General features: G+C 43.9%; 1 protein-coding gene across 1 annotated transcript in view; it reads right to left on the bottom strand.

Moving 5' to 3' along the window:
• Positions 1 to 3,048: 3,048 nt before the first annotated feature.
• The window catches only part of LOC117875233 (glutathione S-transferase 3-like), a 21,652-nt gene continuing 3,862 nt past the window's right edge, over positions 3,049 to 20,838 (bottom strand). The window contains exons 2-7 of the mRNA XM_034766344.1: positions 15,196 to 15,302; positions 14,139 to 14,190; positions 12,507 to 12,639; positions 10,432 to 10,573; positions 7,484 to 7,615; positions 3,049 to 3,973 (exon numbers count right to left, since the gene is read on the bottom strand). Coding sequence (XP_034622235.1) covers positions 3,845 to 3,973; positions 7,484 to 7,615; positions 10,432 to 10,573; positions 12,507 to 12,639; positions 14,139 to 14,190; positions 15,196 to 15,282 — 675 coding nt within the window. The 5' untranslated portion in view covers positions 15,283 to 15,302 and the 3' untranslated portion in view covers positions 3,049 to 3,844. The remainder of the gene's footprint in view (positions 3,974 to 7,483; positions 7,616 to 10,431; positions 10,574 to 12,506; positions 12,640 to 14,138; positions 14,191 to 15,195; positions 15,303 to 20,838) is intronic.

Here is a 20,838-nt window from a genome sequence, read left to right as displayed (position 1 = left end):
AGGGTTGCAGGCATCTGTACATCCCAACAGACAATCTAAAAATCTCAGTGCTTCTAGATATTAAGGCATGAGCTTAATTCTGGAGTTGTAAGAGAGGCTTACCTGAAATTCAGTCACTGAACAAGGTGTTGGAAAACATGGTGATCCAATTGAGAGAAGGCTGGAGACACTGGGATGCTCAGTACAGAATGTTTGTTCTTATCCCTCAATGCTCATATTGAACAGGGCCTTTGGCTTAGGAAGTTGCAGAGCAATGTGTCTCACTTATATTCCAAAGGCTGCCCAAAGCCCATTAATAATTAGTACCAAGGAGCTGCTCTAGGGCATGGTTCAGTATTTTACAGCTCTTTTTGGCTGATTAGTAAATACTTGGGACTCCTGAAGAGCAATGGACTTTAGTCTATTATCCCTTTCTTCTGTATTGTGAGAGGTGTGATCGAAACTGATCTCACAGATCTGCCTTCCCCAAAGTTTGGAGAATAATAATGAATATTCTATAGGCTCTAGTAACAGAGGGACTAGACACTGGCAGGCCTGGATGTGAACAGCACTGAAGTGAGGATTGCTGCCTCCTTAGGTATGTCCCTACCCTCTTCCACTGCAATCTGAGAGACTCCACAGGCTTCAACCTGCATGAATGGGGAGAATGGCCTGATGTTTCTTTGGAATGCTCCACATGGGATGAGAGTTGGGGAGGGGCTGGGCTGCAGAGACCAACCCATAGGGAACAGGAGCTGCCTGCATGCTGCACCATCCATGGACTGCTGGACCACACCCCCATGTCAAGGGCAGTCACCACATCGGTACTTTGCCTGCATATCTGAGAATCCTCCCCTCCTGCCCCGCAGGGGAGGGAGAAGGTGCAGCATAGGAGTTATTGATGCCTTGAGCAGCATTCATTCTCCTTCAGAATAGCCTCACGCCTCAGAGCCAGGCAGCTGCTCCTCTCCAACCTTGTCCTCGCTAGATCTGTGAAGATGGCACAACTCCAGGCTCACAGACAGGAAGACACATGCTGTGGAATCACTAAGGCCCCTCACCCGCAATTCTGGGTCCCAGGAACTATTCTAGTGGTTTCTCCTCCTCTCTGTGACAGGAAGCCAGGCAGCAATTCAGATCATGTTAAGTAAAAGTAAAGTTAAATATTGGAAGTAAAACGCTGGCAGTAGCAATGAAGACACTCAAAAACCCAGCCTCCCTTCACTCCCTCCAGTGACAGAAATTAACTATTTGATCCTGAATTGAGAATGTTAGAAAGTAACTTATCAACCACCTGGTGGCAGCAAACCACTTGGATTGGAGAACATGACAGGCTACTGAGCCAGAACTCAGGGAGAGCAACTGGCAGGTGTTCATCTTCTAAGTTTCCTGGAACTCAGGCTTGGGAAGGTAAATTATTTCAGTGTCACATGACAGGTCTCCTGTACTAGGATACCAGAGCCAGTAGGGAAAGCTCCTGTGGCAAAGGCGGTAGGATAAATGAGATAGTTCATGTTCTCTTCTTAAATGGTTGCAAGCACTTTGGCGGACAGGATTAGAAATCAAAACGGTGACAAATTGGAGAATTGGTCTGAAATTACCTTTACTGAATTTAATCATGTTAAGTGCAAAGAACTTCCTTTAGGAAGGAAAAACCAAATGCACAACGGGGAATAACTGACTAGGTGGTAGTACTGCTAAAAAGGATCTGGTGGTTATAGTGGATCACAAATTGAGTATAAGCCAACAACATGATGGAGTTGGAAAAGAATGCTAATATTCTGGGGTGTATTAACAGGACTGTCATACAGAAGACACAGGAGGTAATCGTCTCCCTATACTTGATGCTAGTGAGGCCTCAGTTGGAGCACTGTGTCCAGTTCTGGGTGCCTCACTTTAAGAGAGATGTGGACTGACCTAAGAGGAAAGGTTAAATAAACTGGGTATGTTTAATATTGAGAAATGACTGATGGGGGTCCTGGCAGTCTTCAAATAAGTTAAGAGCTGTTATAAAGAGGACTGTGATCAATTGTTCTCCATGTCCGCTGAAGGCAGGACAAGAAGTAATGGATTTAACCTGCAGCAAGGGACATTTAAGTGAGATATTATGAACAATTTTCTAACTATAAGGATAATTAAGCACTGGAACAGACTTCCAAGGGAGGTTGCGGAATCCCCATCATTGGAGGTTTCTAACAACACCTTAGACCAGCACCTGCCTGGGATGGTCTAGATGTAGTTGGTCCTGCCTCAGTGCAGGGGGCTGGACTAGATAACATCCAGGTCCCTTCTAGCTCAAATTTCTCAGATTAATCCAAGGATTAAACTGGAGCTGCAATTAACATTAGGCAGGTGTCAGACACGAGCCAAGGTAGACAGATCAGCCCAAAACTTCTCTTGGATGAAGGAAATACAGCCCTAATACTGAAATGTCTGGTCAACTTCAGGCTGGGGAGCTTCCCAGAAGAGCAGGGAATCCACTTGGGTGCAGGCAAGCATACTGTATTGTAATGAGTATGCTTCCCATTACAGCACAATTGCCACATAAATTGGTTATTCTTACTGAGCAGTATCTCCCTTCCTACCCTGCAACTATTGCAGAAGTTGAGCAGTGCCAATAGAATGGGGAAAAATCTTCTTACCTATAAAATGAGCTCACTTGACGAAATATAGAATGTGATAACATTTTACAGTGCGTAACTGTACTTCACCTGGCTCGAGAGTTGATAAACACACATGAAATCCCTCTGAAGATTCATTTTCCATGAAACTGTACTAAGAGCAAAACATGGGTTGGGGTAAAAGATGCATGCCTATTTTCTCTCCTGCCCCCCTGTATGCCTTGTCTGTCTACAATAGGAGGAGCATTAGATTATGAATTTTATTAACCCATATGCAATGGATAAGTTTTAGGAGATGTGAATAGTTTGTATTTTGAAACTGGGAGAGAAAAAAGTTGTATCATGTTATTAAAATCATGGGATTGTCTAAGCTCTGATGTTCACTTAACTTAAAACATGTTTCAACGATTAGATCAACAAATAATAAAAAAAAGCAATGCTACCCACATATGAATGAAATTACTTTATTAGGTTAAATACATTATATTTTGTATTATATTAAATACAAAAGGTCTTCCATATTATTGTTGAATGAATATTTATGGAACAAGTTAGCTACAAGACGGCTACACTCCAGTGATAGAATGTCTTAAGATGGTTAATACCGGTGGGGGGTGGAGGGGGGGAGCAGAAGGAGATAAAAGTTTGATACAAATACAGAATGTGGATATTTTAGAGCTATGATGTTTGTCTCTCACAAACTTGACTCACTTGAGAGATCTAGTAACATCCTCCTGGCTTTTTAAAATAATAATAAAAAAAAAAATTACTTGTTTTCCAGGGGTACGTCCACCATCAAAAAGCTAAGTGCAAGCGAAACAGAACCCTTTATCCCACTGAAATCTTATCTGGATTTTAGAGTAAACGCTTGGAGTTGGCAGAAAACGCTTATACTAGTGAAAAGTGATTACGCTGGAGGTTTCACCTTCCCCCAGAAAATCAAAATTTTCTAGTTAGACAATGTGTGTATTCATTTCATTAACTCAGAACAGCAAGAGAAATTTAATAAAAATACATCTTACTAAATGTAGACAAGTAGCTTAGTAATTAATACTTGTATATTGTGTTTTCTATTTGTTATCCACCTCTCTAGCATCACATATTGTTCAGTTAGCTATTCCATTCAACTACCTTTATCTGTAGTTTACCAGCACATGTACATTCTAAGCAGTTTAAGTGTGAGTATTTGCTAGCATTGAGCTCATCACTGCTATTTTAACCAGCCACATTAATTTGCTTACACATTAAAAGTTCATTTGGAGAACTCTCTTCACAGTCTCCGTGTATTTATCATCAGGGACAGGTTTCCTCTGGCTGCCAGGCTCCAGAAATTTCTTAACTGTGGGGATGTCGCTTATTCTTGCTTTAAAAGCCTAAAAACAGGAAACATGACAAGAATATTTAAAGGCCAGAAAGTGAGAAAAAAAAATTACATCAATTTGTGTTAAAGCAGAGGACTTGACTGAAGAGGGCAGTGTTTGGTTGCCATTTAACCCTAAGAATGCCAAAGTTTAAGGTAGACAAGGTGGGTGAGGTAGAATCTTTTACTGGACCAACTTCTATTGGTGAGAAACAAGCTTTCGAGTCACACTGAGTTGTTCTTCAGGCCTGGAAAAAGTATGTAGTTTTCAGCAGCCAGTTCAGAATTCCCAACACATTGATGTGTGTCTCTTATGCTTGTCACCTTGTGCGGCTCTATGGTTCGCCAACTGAGAAACCTAGAGGCCCCTCTAGGAAGGCTTTTCACAAAAGCCATCTGTGACATTCCCCTCTGGTGTTATCTGGACTGGTGATCTGCTAGGTCACCCCAATCCTTGACTCTGGGAGCCAGCCTTACCCGTGAGAACCCCCACTCCTGGGCTGTTCACACACAGCCTCTGGCATGTAAACTGCTCCTTGAGTTGTGCAACTGAATGACACTAGCCAATATCTCTGGTTCCAGACACAACCCCTAGGAACCTCCGTCTTGCAGTATCCAGTTGTACCCGCTGGACATTGCAAGTTTATTCGTCAATTTAACAAAGAAATTGATATATCCCAAGGGGAGTCTCTGACACACTTCAAACCAAACACACTGCTTCAGGTAGAATAAACAAACAGGTATATTAAATACAAAGAAAAATTTTAAGTGATTATAAGTCAAAGCATAACAAGTCAGATTTGGTCAAATGAAATAAAAGCAAAATGCATTCTAAGCTGATCTTATCACTTTTGGTGCCCTTACAAACTTAGATGCTTCTCACTCTTCAGCCTGGCTCTCTCCTTTGATCAGCACTTCAGTCGCTTGGTGTGGTGTCTGTAGATGTAGGTGGAAGAGAGAGAGAGCGCGCGCGCGTGCATGGCAAGTGTCTCTCACTTTTATCATGTCCTTTCTTCCCTCTTGGTTTTGCCCCTTCCCCCCACCCCAACCCTTCAGAGTCAGGTGAGCATTATCTCATTGCAGTTCCAAACTGACCAAAGGAAGGGGGGGGGGTGACTCACTCAAGAGTCTAACAGATTCTTTTGTTGCTGCCTAGGCAAGCATCCTTTGTTCCTGTAGGGCTGGTCTGGTCTGGTCCCATACATGCCCTGATGAGGTGTGAACTGCCTCTCAGCTCTTGGACTGTTTTTGCCTGGGCTTATTTTTAAGCCATGAGGATACATTTTCGGCCTCATAACTACATACATAAAATTATAACCTTACTATAACAACCATGCTCAGTGTGTGATGAGCCTTCCGAAGACACCCAACATGACAAACTTTGCATTGGATACCACACAATCATTTTATAAAGATGAACATGGGGGTATAGGGTGATCCCCCAAGGTATAGCGCATCACACTCTCCCAGGAAAGGGTATTATTACCTTGAAATGTATAAAGAATTTGCATTTGCATTATGAACCTGCAATTCTGCATTGTTCAGGCAAGTGAGGGAAATGCTGTCCAGAAGACAACACCAAATATCTTGTGGTTTACTGTAAATGCATGGCCTCATCTCAGGTGCCCCTTGTGATAGCCCTCTCAGGTCCCCAGTAACTCCATGCAAGCTTGTCCTCTAGTCCATCAACAGTTTATTGACAAAACATAGTGCAAATAGTCCATAACAGAATCCCCAGAACACAGTCAATATCACCCAGTTCTTGTTCTGACCATACCCCAGTGTCTTCCATCACAGGTAGGCTCATCGGTCCTCATCCATCCCTCTGCCAGGACCACCAACCCAGCCCTTCCTTCTGGGGTGCAACCCTACTCTTCCCAGTGGAGGCTCCCACAGCCTTTCGGTTGGGAGCATCCATCACTCTCCCTGGCCTTCTTACTGTTCCTCAGGATCCAGTTCTCCATCTCCAGGAGATGTCAGTGGGTAAGCCCCTCTGCTGTTCCCACTTCTTTCAGCCCTGTCTCTCTGGCTTGCGGACACCAGCCAGAAAATGCCTCTTTCTGCTCTCCTGACGTCAACTGTCTTCCAGGAACCACCTTCTGTTTCTAGCAGCTCTCACCTCCTGCCCTTTTCCTGTCTCAGTCTGCTCACAGTCTCTTTCTTACTAGGCCTCTTACATCCCGAGGTGCTCTCCCAGCCTGCTAACTGACCAAATGGGACAACCTGGACTGGAAAAGCACAGCTGGACCAGTAAATTAAGGTAAGTGTAACAGGGTAGCTGAACCCAGTTTAAAGAACCGACACTAATCTTACTGTAAATGAACAACGGAGGCCAATAGAAGTGGTAACAAAAGTAACAGAAGGTGCCCATCTTTGTCCCCATTTCTGGGAGAATAAATTAAGAAGTGTACAAATGATAAATGGGAAAATGAGAAGGGTTGTCACCTTGCTATGTTCAAATTGCAGGGGCTGTCTGTTCCGTAAGGTACATGAGTGAAGTTGTATAGAGACTGATGTTTTAAGATCCAGAGTTCCCTAGGGCTTGTCTACATAGGCCACTTTAGGGAACTCTCCCTCCATCATTTTAGCACCAGTCCAGCTCCAGCAGGGAGAGCTAGAATACACCAGCTGCTAGTGTATTGAATACCCTGTTGTCAACACCTGCTCTGAATATCTACACCACATACTCTCACCATTGTTAGTATGGTGGAGCTCAACTGGTGCTAATGCAACAAAGGAAGGGCTCCCAAAAATTGAGAGTGTCAATGCAGTTCTACAGAAGTGCTTGACCTCAGTCTTGGAGACACATCCTGCATCGGTGCTGTGACTCAGAATAGGTTAACGTTAGTACTCTCCAGTATGTGATTCCTCTAATTGTTTATTTAAATTGTGTTCCTATATTCATCTCTGTCCCTTAGACCAAGTCATTAGGGTAATTTAACATGTTTCTTCTTATTTTATCCTAACAATGCAATTTAAGCTTTTAGTCATCATAGACTAGAGAACAGCACAAAAGGAACACTTAGCCTAGCAACCAGCCTTCCCTGTTTCCTGCCCAATTCCATCACATTATTCTCACTAGTGGTAAAGGGATCACAGGGGATATCTCCTGTCCTGTATCGACACACAGTGAAGGGAAAGCATCAGTTATCTGTAATTTTAATATCACCTCATACAAGTCACATCTTGTGATCTGGAGCTATCGTCTACTGAATAGCCCCAGAGAACTGAAAGGAGAATGAAAAGCCATTGTACAAAATATGAAATAAATTATATATTCCTATAACAGGGGTATCATTTTCTATTGGATCTATGAGGAGGTTTTCCAGAGGGAAGCAGTGGGGACTGGAAAGAAAAGGGATCAGATAAAGGATTCATAGAATGACAGAGTTAAGAGAAACACTGTTCATGTTTGTGCAGTGTTTTGAAAAAAAATCATCACGCTACATGTGCAAAGGTTTATTTTTCAAATGCCCTTGAGACATTTCTGTCAAGCGTTTGTTTTACTTGTTAGTGTAGTTACCTGTAATAGAGGGAACTCCGAGAGAACACTGGACTTCTTCTCTTCTACCATTAAAATGGCTTCAAGCAGATGAACATCCGCCCAGCTGAACTGATTACCAACAAGAAAACTCTGTCCTTGGTCTCTTAAAATCTGCAAGATACATGCAAAGAAATGCCACAGTGTGGACACAGGGAACTCTAATCAGTACCTTTTAAAGTGCTTGAGCCAAAGCCTCACTATCTAGACCACGCACTTCCAATGAAGCTGCTGGGCTTCTTTGCTGCTATCTTTCTCTACCTTACAAGAGGAACACCACTAGGTAGGCCATGGGAGAAGTCAGTTCAATTCCTGCTCTGCCATGAACTTCCCGTGGACCCTGGGCAAGGTACAGAGGAAGGGACTTAGTTCCCATGAAGGGACTTAGATGTTGCAAGTTGAGTGCCACATATAAGGTTTAGGTGGCTGGGGAGGAAGGGGAGGGAAATTACAGGAGTAACAAATGTAATTCACAGTGCCTGAGTTAGGCATGCAGGCTCCTATACAGTGCTTGGGGAGAAAGAGGTGCACTACAATGCGACCCACAAAAATCAGCTAGGCAGGGAGCTGCCTAAGCTAACCAATAGAAGATGCTGAAGAGAAGAGTATGTCCTAAGCCTTGTCCTTCTCACAGAGCTAGGAACCTAAGTGAGGGCTGCAGGGAGGCATCTAGCTCTGCTTGCAATCCACAAACTGGGGAAGATGGGGGTTCAGCCACTTAACTTGCATGCAGGGCCCAAAACAAAACTGGAAGAAGAGAGGAGGTGCTTTCTTTAACCTTTTGCCTAGCGCAGGAGTTCTCAAACTTCATTTCACTGTGACCCCCTTCTGACAACAAAAGTTACTTCACAGCCCCAGGAGGGGGACCGAAGCCTCAGCCTGCCCAAGCCCCACTATCTTGGGTCGGGGGGCCAAAACCCAAGCCCCACTGCTCCAGGTAGGGGGACCAAAGCCGAAACTCAAGGGCTTCAGCCCCAGGCAGGGGGCCTGCAACCTGAGTCTTGCCACCCAGGGCTGAAGCCCTCGGGCTTTGGCTTCGGCCCCAGACTCCAGCAAGTGTAAGCCAGTCCTGGCAATCCCATTCAAAGGGGGTCGTGACCCATTTTTGGGGTCCCGACCCACAGATTGAGAACTGCTGGCCTACTGGTTTGGATACTCACCCAGAATGTGGGAGACCCCTTGTTTCAAGTTCCCCCTCCTGATGCAGATAAGAGATTTGACTATGGATCTGCCACCTCTGGGGAGTGCCCTAACCACTAGGCTATAGAATAGTCTGACATGGGACTCCCTCATTCTGTCCTACTCAGGTTGATCCACACTAAATAACTGAAGTAAATATTAACTGGGCTAGGGAAAGTTAGAATGTCTCTATAGCCAAGCAAGGGTTTTGTGGATCATAGTGATGCCTAAAACTGGGACACAGGCATCTAAGCATCTTTATGGATTGCACCCTTAGCCTTTCTGTACCTGAGTTCCCAATGTGTAATATAGGAACAAATAGTGCTCCCTTATCTTCACAACATGCCTGTGAGGTAACTGCAATGAAGAGTGTGAGGTGCTCAGATACTACAGTGGTCAGGGACATTAAGTACCTTAGATAGGGAGATACTAATATGCAGCTGCTCTGTGAAGTAGGTATGTTAATATTTTGTAAGTCAGCCAGTTTTGGGTCACAGTTAAATATTTTTAGGTCTCCAGGACTGGCTAATAGTTGCTGTTTAACATCCTCCCTAGTTAATGATGGAATAGAAAGTATTTAATCACTGTAAGATATTAATACATCATTCTGCTTCTTTACCCAAATAAAATATAAATATCAGATTACTTCTGCCTGTTCTACATCGTGATTGACAATTACCAACCTTATTTCACATCAGATCTATACCCCTGCTAAGATTTAGTTTGTTTTACTATATTTGAAGAATTCCTTCAGTCTTCAAACCTCTACTGGCCATAGATTTCTTTATTTGTCTGTTTTTTAAGCTTCCCTTATCAACTGTCAATTCCTTAACTGCCAATCTCTGCTCATTGCTATCAACCTCCCCATTTTTCTATTTGTTTTATATATGGAAATTTATTATTTCACTCATTTAATGTTTTAACCAGAAGAACAAACCAACCTGAAGAAGCCTTCTTTCATGATTTTGGGCAGGAAGTATCTAATAGAGCATTTTTAATCAACTTCCAACTACACCTCTACCCAGATATAACGCGACCTGATATAACACAAATTCGGATATAACGCGGTAAAGCAGTGCTCCGGGCGGGCGGGGCTGTGCACTCCGGCGGATCAAAGCAAATTCGATATAACGTGGTTTCACCTATAACGCAGTAAGATTTTTTGGCTCCCGAGGACAGCGTTATATCGAGGTAGAGGGGTATTCACATTTTTATGTTTTACATTTGTCCTCGCACTCAAGTTTGCTCATGATTGTTTTCAGCTTTGGGAAGTTGGTGCTTACTGGATGGGACTATATTGTGTTTCCACATAAGTTAAGTTGTGATCAGTTGCACTTAGACACCATCAATTTTTAGCTGAATGATTAATTTAGCTATCGGTCAGAATGAAATATTCTACAGAATTACCTCCAGTAGATTATAACTTATTGTCATGAGGTATTGCAATCTATAATTTTTAGAAATTCGAAGGATGTTTTAATAGTGGCAGCATGTCCTCCAGCCTGAAATTCCTCACTATAACACAATTGTTATAGGCAGATGTGTAAGGTACTGCTCATCCTGTTCCTTCATCTGATTTTGGGTCTAACAGACCCCCACTAGTATTTGTCTTGTGATTTACTAGTTACAACGTTGATCAAAAAGCAAGTCCTGTACTTCTGCCTTCTGTTATGCCCACTCTACAATCCTGCATTGCATCATTAAGAACTCTCAAGAGTAACATGAGTGAGCAAACGCATTTTGACACACACCTTTTCATAGACTGGGAAGTATCTGTTTGTGGCCTTTTGGATTATTACAGCATGCTGCTTCTCCTTATTCTCAGCTGATAAGAAAGGGCACACTATAATTAACCCCATTAGATCAGTTGTTCCTTCCACATACATGTCAATCCTAAAAAGAAATAGAGATTGTCAGTTAAAATGCACTTTTATTTAGGCTAAAGAGGCATCACTAGTCAGCTTTGTTTTGCAGTAGTACAAGTATAATTATTTTCCTGCAGGAAAAGCTGCGTCTCCAGTTTAAGAAGGGAATTTGGTGTTCATAAAGAGACTGTTGGATTCATGCTATGGCCCTGACACTGCTGCTCCTCTTGCCCCCATCTTATGAGCTCATCTTAGGGATCTTAGTAATAGTAGGCTTTTTTAAACAACACTACATTGATGCCAATCAAAGTTTAGCCGCTGCCTTCAACTGGAGTTAGAGTAATTTCTTAGTTTATAGTAGACGGCAGTACCTAGCCAGATTTGATTTAGTGTAGCAATTTTCAGATATCCCCCTTTATTCAGTTTTCTGGATCAGAGATATCTGGACATTGTCTCAAAAACATAATACCAAAAGGATTTAACAATTAAAGATGACCCGGTGAGATGGCCTCCTTGGATCCATTCAGCCTGTCTCATTAGAAATTAGAGGCTCATCACACAAGACTATGACTCAGTTATGCTAACTCTAGTCCCACCCTCTATTCTAAAGGGACAGTCTCTTGAAAAGCTCTCTCAAAAGGACCCAGTTCATTAATTAGGAGATACTTTTAGACACCAGTGCAAACTTTAGCCTCTGTCAGCTTCACAACTGGAGTCCTATTTAGCTTAAAAAATTAGGATTATCTAGAGCAGATTGCTCTGGAACAATCACTGGTAGCTCTTCTACACCTTCCCCACATATATTCTAAGGCACTTCAAAAAGTTTCAGCCACATGCAATAAGTAATAAGGTTGGCTACCATACAAGTGTGAATCAAGTCATCTGGAAGTAGGCTTAAAATGTAAAGACTGCAGCTCAAGTTAAATCTAGAGGTAATTAACAAGGAGGTATTCTGCTAGAAGAAAGATTCTAGGTGCCGACTTTCCCTCTTTCCCATGGGTGCTCAGCCCCACTCCACCCCTTCCATGAGGCCCCATCCCTGCCCTGCCCCCATTCCAACCCCTTTCCCAAAGTCCCCACCCCAACTCCATTTCCTCCCTGCCCCTATTCTAACTCCTTCCCCAAATCCCTGCCCTGGTCCCACCTCGTCTCCTGAGCATGCCACGTTCCAGCTCCTCCCACTCCCTCTCGGAGCGTGCTAATGCCGCCAAACAGCTGTTTGGCTGCGGCCGGGCAGGAAGTGCTGGGAGGTAGGCAGAGGAGCAGGGACGCAGCACACACAGGAGAGGAAGAGGTGGGGCGGGGGGAGTGAGGGGAGCTTGGCTGCTGGTGGGTGCAGAGCACCACAAATTTTTCCCTGTGGATGCTCCAGCCCTGGAGCACCCACCAGAGTTGGCGCCTATCCAGAGGTCCAAGACCCCAGAGAAGCAGGTCACAATTAGACTGGTAGATACAAAGGAAGTAATTCGATTGGATGTAATTTCAAATTAACCCAAACATCTCCCAGTAGAGATTAAACACCCTTCCCCCCAGCTACTGAAGGAATACTTGAAAATGTACTCTTTATAATGCTGCTATGTAATGTGATGCTACTTGAAGGCAACATCACACTATGAGGAGTCGGATTTTGCAGCAACAGGAATAATATTGAAGTTCTGGTCACCAAACCATTTTTCTTTGTAAGAGACTTGGATTTTAACTCCATCACCTGATAAACCCCAGCCAACTTCTGTGGTGGCTGCCTAGCCAGACTGATTAAAATCAGAGCATAGCAACTTACTGGCTCAGATCTCAGTTAAATATAAATCATTAGAATACGATTAATTAGTGGGCCAGAATCTGATCTCAGTTACACCAGTGTAACTCCACTGATGCACCGACAACAGTTTGCTAGATAAGCTCTAGTTGTTAATCAGCTGGTTACTACAAGAGACTGAGTAAGAATAGTGCTGCTACAGTACATTGCTCTCTCCTTCAGGTCCTTTCCATAGAGGTTGTATTTTGCTGCTATGTAGCTGAGAATTGCTCTGGTCTGCACCATCTTCATCCTGTCAATTTCCACCAAGGGCACTTGTTGAAAGAGCAGAGATCCATCTTTGGAAAGGAAAAAGGAAACAGTCACATAGTCCCATCCCAATCTTTTATATTGCCCTGGAACGGGGGTCCAATAACACTCTTATATGTTTCCAGTTGCCTTCAGAAGAACTGCTACTTTGGTAATGAAATTTATGTGAACAGTCAATGGGAGTTAGTAACAAAATTGTAACAGTGGAGGCACTCAAAAGAAAATCATTAATTGCTGGAAGGACCCCAGCTATTTTCAAAGATGAAGGAAATAAAAAGTTACTTTGGTTCAGCAAACCTGGTTTTAAAAATAATAAGTTCTCCCTCAGCATGCCAAGGCTTGATTGTACACTTCAGCATTTAAGTTGGCACTCCAATACCGGGGAGGATAGCTACCTTAAAAGCATCAACAAGACTGAAGTATTTAATGCTATATTGACACCCCAAATGCCAACATTTAAAGTGACCTACATAAGGATTTTTTTCCAGCAGAATGGGAGCAGAGGTGGAAACAGAGGAGAAGCCGTTAATACTATTCTACACAGGGGCCTTCGAACAACCCAGGGATTGTGTTTAGATACTATGCATGTGTCTTGTATTATGCTTTATCACATTAGGATTAAATACCAGTAAAATGATCAAACAAGATAAATTGCTCAAAATTCTTAGCTTTTGTATTAAACACAAGATTTCCCAGGAAATAAGATGTTACCCTGAAGCACAGAAACTTAAAACTTTCTAGCACATGCAATGTAGGTTTGGCTGGCACCGCATATGCTGCTGTAAGCTTTTGCAGGGAGGTAAAAAACTCAGACAAATTATATAAAAGTGTTCACGGGAAGGGAACAAATCTCAAAATACCAATTTACTCCATGGAACTGCTTTTCTCATTAATAGGAAAAGCTCATCAATTCTGACATCATACAGTTCTAGAGAGAGTTAGGCAAATATCCAAGAGACTCCTATCATCCTGGGATTAAGGGATGCAAATAGTTATCATCAGTTCTGGTATGAGGAGAACTGCATGGTTTGTGAGCCAAGAACAAACAAAAGTCACTATATCCAGTTTCAACATTAAGTGCATTCTAAAAATAACAGGGCCTGATTTGCCACATGGTAGCATTTCACACAGGTTTGAATGACTATACAAGGTGCAAGAGTGTAAAATCAAAGTGACAATTTTGGTTTCACCCCAGTGTGATTTTTGCTGACAGAAAGGATTAATGGCCATTACAAAGGCACTGGCTGACGTGGAGAGAGACAGAACACTGACACTCTGCCGGGTTAGCCTTTAGAACTCAGATACGTCTATTAATCCTTAGTAAGGCACTGTGACTGTCTGAAGAGCATGCTTGTCAGTGCAGGGCAACCTTCCCATCTGCTGATGTCAGTACTCCATTTCACCTCGCTAGTATGTGTATGGGAGGGATGCAATTGACTGGCCCCAAACTACCAAATCTGCCCTTAGCCCACCTTTTCCTAGATAAAGAAAAACTTGGTCAAATATTTCAGATTTCATCTGGACTCACCTTGTAAGAGCTTCTCATATTGTTCCCTTGTTTCCAAAAATTCTTCTTCAAACTGAAAAAAAGAAAAAAGCACCACCCAGGATATGAACAGAGTTTTTTCAGAGTTCTAGTACCAAGAGCATGGTTACTATAAGGGAGAGCAGAGAGGCAAATGTTATAGAAGTTAAGAGAGAGCTTGGATAAGCACAAGAAGTTGCGGGAGGTCTAGGTTGGATATTAGGAAAAACTATTTCACTAGGAGGATGGTGAAACACTGGATTATCTAGGGAGGTGGTGGACTTTCCATCCTTAAGAGGCTTTTAAGGCCCGGCTTGACAAAGCCCTGACTGGATGATTTAGTTGGGGTTGGTCCTGCTTTGAGCAGGGGGTTGGACTAGATGACCTCCTGAGGTCTCTTCCAACTCTAATCTTCTATGAAGTTAGAAATCTGACATCACACTAGAAATGACTATGGCTAATGTCAGTTTCCTTCCATTTCACTAATTCACTTGCCTGTCTTTCCCCCTCTGCTCAGAAGATGTGCATAGCATCCAGCAGATCCTGATCAGTTTGCTCAATATTCCCTGCTCAGCCTCATACATATCAGATAAGACAAAATGCTTTGGGATGCAGTTAATTCTCTGCCAGAACTAATCAGTCAGCTGAAGCTGCAAACCTTGAGTAGGAGTCTCACTGGTAAAAAATTGAACACCATGAAAGTGGAAAGACCAGTCCAAAAGAAAGATAAAGCAGACAGGTTGCAATCCTGCCTGCCCCAGATTGTGCATGTTACCACCATAACTGATGAGCTGGATATTAAACATTTCACTGACAACTAATGTAGCAAATATTCAGAATCAAACTTATTCTTTAGCATAGTTTAAAGTGGCTTTGCCAAAACACAGTCACACCCCTTTATCTACCCAGACTAACGCAACATCTAGTGCAGGTACTAAGAACTGCTGTTTTGCTTATTCACAGTTAATTCCACTTTATTTTTTGTTTACCCCACATAGCTTTAAGTTTGACCTTTGAGGCAGGCACTGTATATACACAGGTTCAAGATACCAAAACAAACCTCAACCCCAGCAGCTGCTAACAACCAGCGAATCGATTCCATTTTGCCTCTCCCATTAAAGTAGTAAAGTTTGGGTTTTCCAGCCATGACTTCAAATCTTCAGTCACCTGATAAATACATGGAAATGAAGAGTTACTACAAGGATCTCCTGTAAGTTATTTTTAGAGAAATGGTTTGCAGGATGCCTGTCTGAGATGATGAAATGTTTTCTCTAGAACTAATTCAGCATCTCTTCAAGTAGTTTTTTCTAAGTTGAGCTGTTTTTACCAATGTATAGCATTTAATTGCATCTAAGTATTTCTTTTCACTCCAGGAACTTAAGAAAAAGCCAAGAATGAGCAATATAAGCACTGATTTCCTAGAGCTGGAAGCTGCAGCAATGGCTCTAATATGTATCCATTTTTGGATTTTATACTCCTGCCCATCACTGTAGTTTGAGTGCTTGCCACATAAAAATCAATTGCAATAGCAAAGTTCCTAGCAGATTTCATGGAGTCTCTGGCACTTCTCCCTTTCGGTGAAAAGGAACCAAAACCAACAACTCTGCTTGGTAGAGGGGTTTTGTGGCAAAAGACATGGGGAGGAGGAGAGGAAGAAGAGGGTCAGTGCTGGATGTCACTCTTATAGTGGTCTATTCTCAGTGCACAGTGTGTACTATAACTAATTACATATAAACATTATAGTCATCCTACATCAAATACCTCCAGATTGAATTTCGTAGCATGGGTTTCTCCACACCAAACAAACAATCTTTGTAGGTGTGAAGGGACACATACTTTAGAAGTGCTACACAATGCAGAACCAGAATATTAGATCCCCGTAATAATATTTGCAGTAAAATCTCATATCCGGAGATTTTTATGACTCGCAAAAAAAGCATTCCTTGGAATGCACGGACAAAAAGCCTAGTTTGGAAGGCAGTGAGAAAAGGAAACTAAAGAATAAGTTAAAAATTGTCAACAAAAGCAGTAACTCCCACTGCTAGTTCAAATAAACCAAACACCATAAAAATATTAGTGCTTGAGTAATCCATGCCAAACTGTTGATTGTGTTACAAACGGCCCCAAAGCAATTCAGTCTAGTTCAAGAGAGACCACGTGGGTTTTTCCAATTTATTGAAAACGACAACAGGATCTAAATACATGATCCTAGGCAACATTTACAGCAAGTAAGTAAAATCTCACTCCCTGCTGGGTGGTCCAGTGCGACGTACTGGTTGCGGTCAGATGAATTGATTTCTCTAGCTAGAGTGTCACCACTGCACCACACAGAGAAGCTCTTAACACACTCATATATACTGTAGCTCAGTGGTTTTCAATTTTTTTTTCTGGGGACCCAGTTGAAAATTGTTGATGCCCGCGACCCAACGGAGCTGGGAATGAGGAGTTTGGGGTGTAGGAGGGGCTCAGGGCTGGGGCAGAGGGTTGGGTGCGGGGTTGAGGGCTGCAGGGTAGGGCTGGAAATGAAGGGTTCAGGGTGTGGGAGGGGGCTCTGGGCTGGGGTGCAGGAGGGGCTCCAGGTTTGGGGCAGGGGGTTGGGGGTGCGGGAGGGGGTCAGGGATGCAGGAGGGGGTCAGGGATTGGGCTGGGGATGAGGGGTTTGGGGTGCAGGAAGGGGTTCCATGTTTCGGGGGGTTTTCAGGGCTGGGGCAGGGGGTTGGGGCACCAGGGGAGGTTCAGGGGTGCAGGCCCCGGGTGGTGCTTACTTCAAGCGGCTCCTGGAAGCAGCAGCAGCATGTCCCATCTCCTGCTCCTAGACGTAGGCGCGGCCAGGCAGCTCTGCACACAGCCCTGTCCACAGGCACCACCCCTGCACCTTCCATTGGCCGCAGTTCCTGGCCAATGGGAGCTATGGGGGTGGTGCTTGGGGCGGAGGCACATGCAGAGCGGAATCCCCTGGCTGCCCCTACGCGTTGGAGCCAGAGGGGGACATGCCACTGCTTCCGGGAGCCGCACGGAGGATCTCGAGGGCCGGATTAAAACAGTTGGCGGGCTGGATGTGGTCCGCCACTCGTAGTGTGCCCACCCCTGCTCTAGAACATCCCTTTCTAGACCTGGTGAGTCAGGATTTACTGGAACTTTAATGATTTCTTAGATCGGCAGTCTGTCACACTGGTTAAGACTTAATATAGGAGATGGATTTCTGACTGGTGTAAGTTTGGGTCCATGAATAGTGTCTCGTTTCTCCCTCTGAATAGCTCTTATAGCAGCAAGTAACCATTCAAACTTTTTAAATTGCTGAGCTAAACTGTGCTGCCAGGAAAATTATGTGCTGAATAGACTAGAGTTTGGCTCTCAGTAGGAGCTGAATTCCATACTGCAGCCATAAGCCAAGAGAGTGTAGAGTTCCAACTCCAGCAGTAAGTCAGCTAAATAATTGCTCTCACCAACGGAAATTGGGCCAGCAAAGGATATTACCTGACTCTCCATTACCCTGGGACCAACATGGCTACATCAACTGTGCTTATAACTGCATAATGGGAGGTCTCTGCTGGTGTGGAAAATGCTTCCGTCTGTACGGAGGTTTCTGAACCACAGGTGCAGTGATCTGGGAAAGTGTATGCTGGCATGTGAATAATAGACTACAGTTTTCAATGTTGCAGTGTCCCTCTTGAATAGGGAAAAAGTGGCCTGTGAACGGCCTTGAAGATAGCTGTAGTATTGCTCAAGACAACTGCTTGTTAGTTAATGGACATAAAAACAAAAGCCAAATGCCAGACTCCTACTAGTTACTGATGACCCAGGAATAAAAATGACTGAAGCTAGCCAGCCGCAACAAAGAGTCAGGGGCTTGCTCCTATTCTCAGTCAGTGGAAACAACATTGCCCGATAATATTTGCAACCCTAATATTGCAGCTTTGTTTCAGTGCATAAGAACCTGTGATTATTCTACTGCCTAAGCTGAGCAAAATGCAAAAGTAAGAGTCTTCACCATTTATGCTTTCAGTGTGTTTTAATGGTCTACAGCAGTGATATTTTCAGACCTCAGTGGTTCAGGGGCCAAATTAGTGATCAGCATTACCCAAAAGAGCCACAGTAGTGTGAATTCATTGTATCACTTGCTATAGTACTATTCATATATAAACAGTATAACAGGAAATATTTAGTTACTATTCTCATAGGAAATAATGTAATTGGTTAATAAGACAGTAAAGCATCCTGATTTAATTATAACCATTCAGTGTTTAAATATGTGCTGCAAAGAGCTGTAGGAGATGCATTAAATAGCCACTTGCAGTTTGTCAGCCATAGTCTGAGTATCACTGGTTTATGGTGTCGGTTGTAATACAGATAAAGACAGTTAAAAAAAACTTTTTTTTTAAGTTGGTTAAGGGGTTACACAAATTTGTTTTTCCTAAAATGAACTGTGAGACTTATGCCCAAATGCAGAGCAATTATTAATCTTTATAAAAAAGATTTTAACTTTAACATGCCCAGGTCTACAAAGCTGTGCAGTAGAGAGCACACACCTTTTCAAAGTGATGGATGCTAGCTTCTTAAAACACAAACAGCCTCACAGTTTGATCCAAGGCCCACTGAAGTCAGTGAAAGAGTCATATTGACTTCAATAGACTTTGGATCAGGTGCCTAGCACTCACATAACAATAATGGGTACAAGATGGGCATCAAAGCACCTCTGCTGTGTAAAGCTAAGTTATAGGCCTTATTTAGATTAGGGGGGAAAAGGTACCTTTTTCCCAGCTGTTAACCTGATTGAAAGCTCTACTTACCACCAACACAGACACGGTATAACCCAGGGGTCGGGCAACCTTCAGCACGCGGCCCATCAGGGTAATCTGCTGGCGGGCCACGAGACATTTTGTTTACGTTGACCATCTGCAGGCATGGCTCCCCGCAGGTCCCAGTGGCTGTGGTTCACCATTTCCAGCCAATCGGAACTGCAGGAAGCAGCGGCCAGCACATGCCCGCAGAACCATTGGCCAGGGCCTGAAGCCACAGGGATTTGGGATTTTGTTTGTGTGGGAGAAAGAAGAAAGGACATGTGTGTTTGTGAGGGAGAGTGAACAGCAGATGCTAGGACTACTCAGAGAAAGGGGTGGGGGAGATAGCATACATATAAATGAATAAAGCTTAGAGTCAACATTCTGTCCTCCGAGCCTGGAGTCACATAGCAGATCTTGATCCTGCTTCTGTTCTTCCTAATGCCATAAGGAAGAAAGCACATAGGACAGGGGTGGGCAAACTACAGCCCGGGGGCCACATCTGGCCCTTCAGACATTTTAATCTGGCCCTTGAGCTCCAGCCAGGGAGCAGGGTCTGGGGCTTGACCTGCTCCACATGTGCTGTGGGTCCGCATGGCTTCCAGAAGCAGCAGTATGTCCCCCCTCCGGCTCCTACATGTAGGGGAAGCCAGGAGGCTCTGCACATTGCCCCTGCCCCAAGCGCTGCCTCCACAGCTCCCCTTAGCCCGGAACCACAGCCAGTGGGAGCTGCAGGGGCAGCACCTGTGGACGGGGCAGCATGCAGAGCTGCCTGGCCGCACCTCCATGTAGGTGCCGGAGGGGGGACATGCCGCTGCTTCCGGGAGCTGCTTGAGGTAAGCACGACCCGGAGCCAGCGCTCCTGACCCTCTCCTGCGCCCCAACCCCCAGCTCTGATCCCCCTACTGCCCTCCGAACCCCTCGATCCAAGACCGGAGCACCTTCCTGCACCCCCAGCTGGAGCCCCCCCCATCCCACACCTCAACCCCCTGCCCCAGCCCAGAGCCCCTTCCTGTACCCTGAACTCCTCATTTCTGGCCCCACCCCAGAACTCACACCCCCAGCTGGAGCCCTCACCCCCTCCAGCACCCCAACCCCCAATTTCATGAGCATTGATGGCCTGCCATACAATTTCCATACCCAGATGTGGCCCTCGGGCCAAAAAGTTTGCCCCCACCCCCCCAACATAGGGAGTACCAAATATCGGACACTAACACCATAAAACCAGAGGGAAGCCTACAACAAAAGGAAAACATTTCCAAGTAGCATTTCAGCATCATTCTTTGTAAGTAGGATGCACCTCTGACCTTCCACTCCTACCTGCTATTTTTCTGATTTTATTCTTTCCCTTTGTGATGCTGTATAATTGAATATGGCTATTTATATCATTGATATTACCACCACTGTTATACAATTGCAACAAATCTTGTACAAAGTATGTCGTAAGGTGTCAATGGAAAAGTAATGATTTGCTAAGTATGATTATCCTGTTTATATGCACGTGTCATCTTTGTATCTAAAGTTATGAACATTGGCCAAAGACTTGTATCATATACATGTGTTGTTTTACTGGGTAACACCCAACAGATAAGATTTCCTTCAAGGCCAGGTGGCTGTATGTTAATGGCCCATTAAGGGCACTTCACTAACAATGGGCCATAGAGGAAACTCATCCCACCCAGTAAGCCTTCCTGTGGATGCCTCAGTAAGAATGACAGGTTTCAGAGTAGCAGCCGTGTTAGTCTGTATCCGCAAAAAGAAGAACAGGAGTACTTGTGGCACCTTAGAGACTAACAAATTTATTAGAGCATAAGCTTTCGTGGACTACAGCCGAAGAAGTGGGCTGTAGTCCACGAAAGCTTATGCTCTAATAAATTTGTTAGTCTCTAAGGTGCCACAAGTACTCCTGTTCTTCTTTTTAC

This window comes from Trachemys scripta, chromosome 3 (genome assembly GCF_013100865.1).
Source record: "Trachemys scripta elegans isolate TJP31775 chromosome 3, CAS_Tse_1.0, whole genome shotgun sequence".
Lineage (NCBI taxonomy): Eukaryota > Metazoa > Chordata > Testudines > Emydidae > Trachemys > Trachemys scripta.
This window is presented reverse-complemented; position numbering and strand designations above follow the sequence as displayed.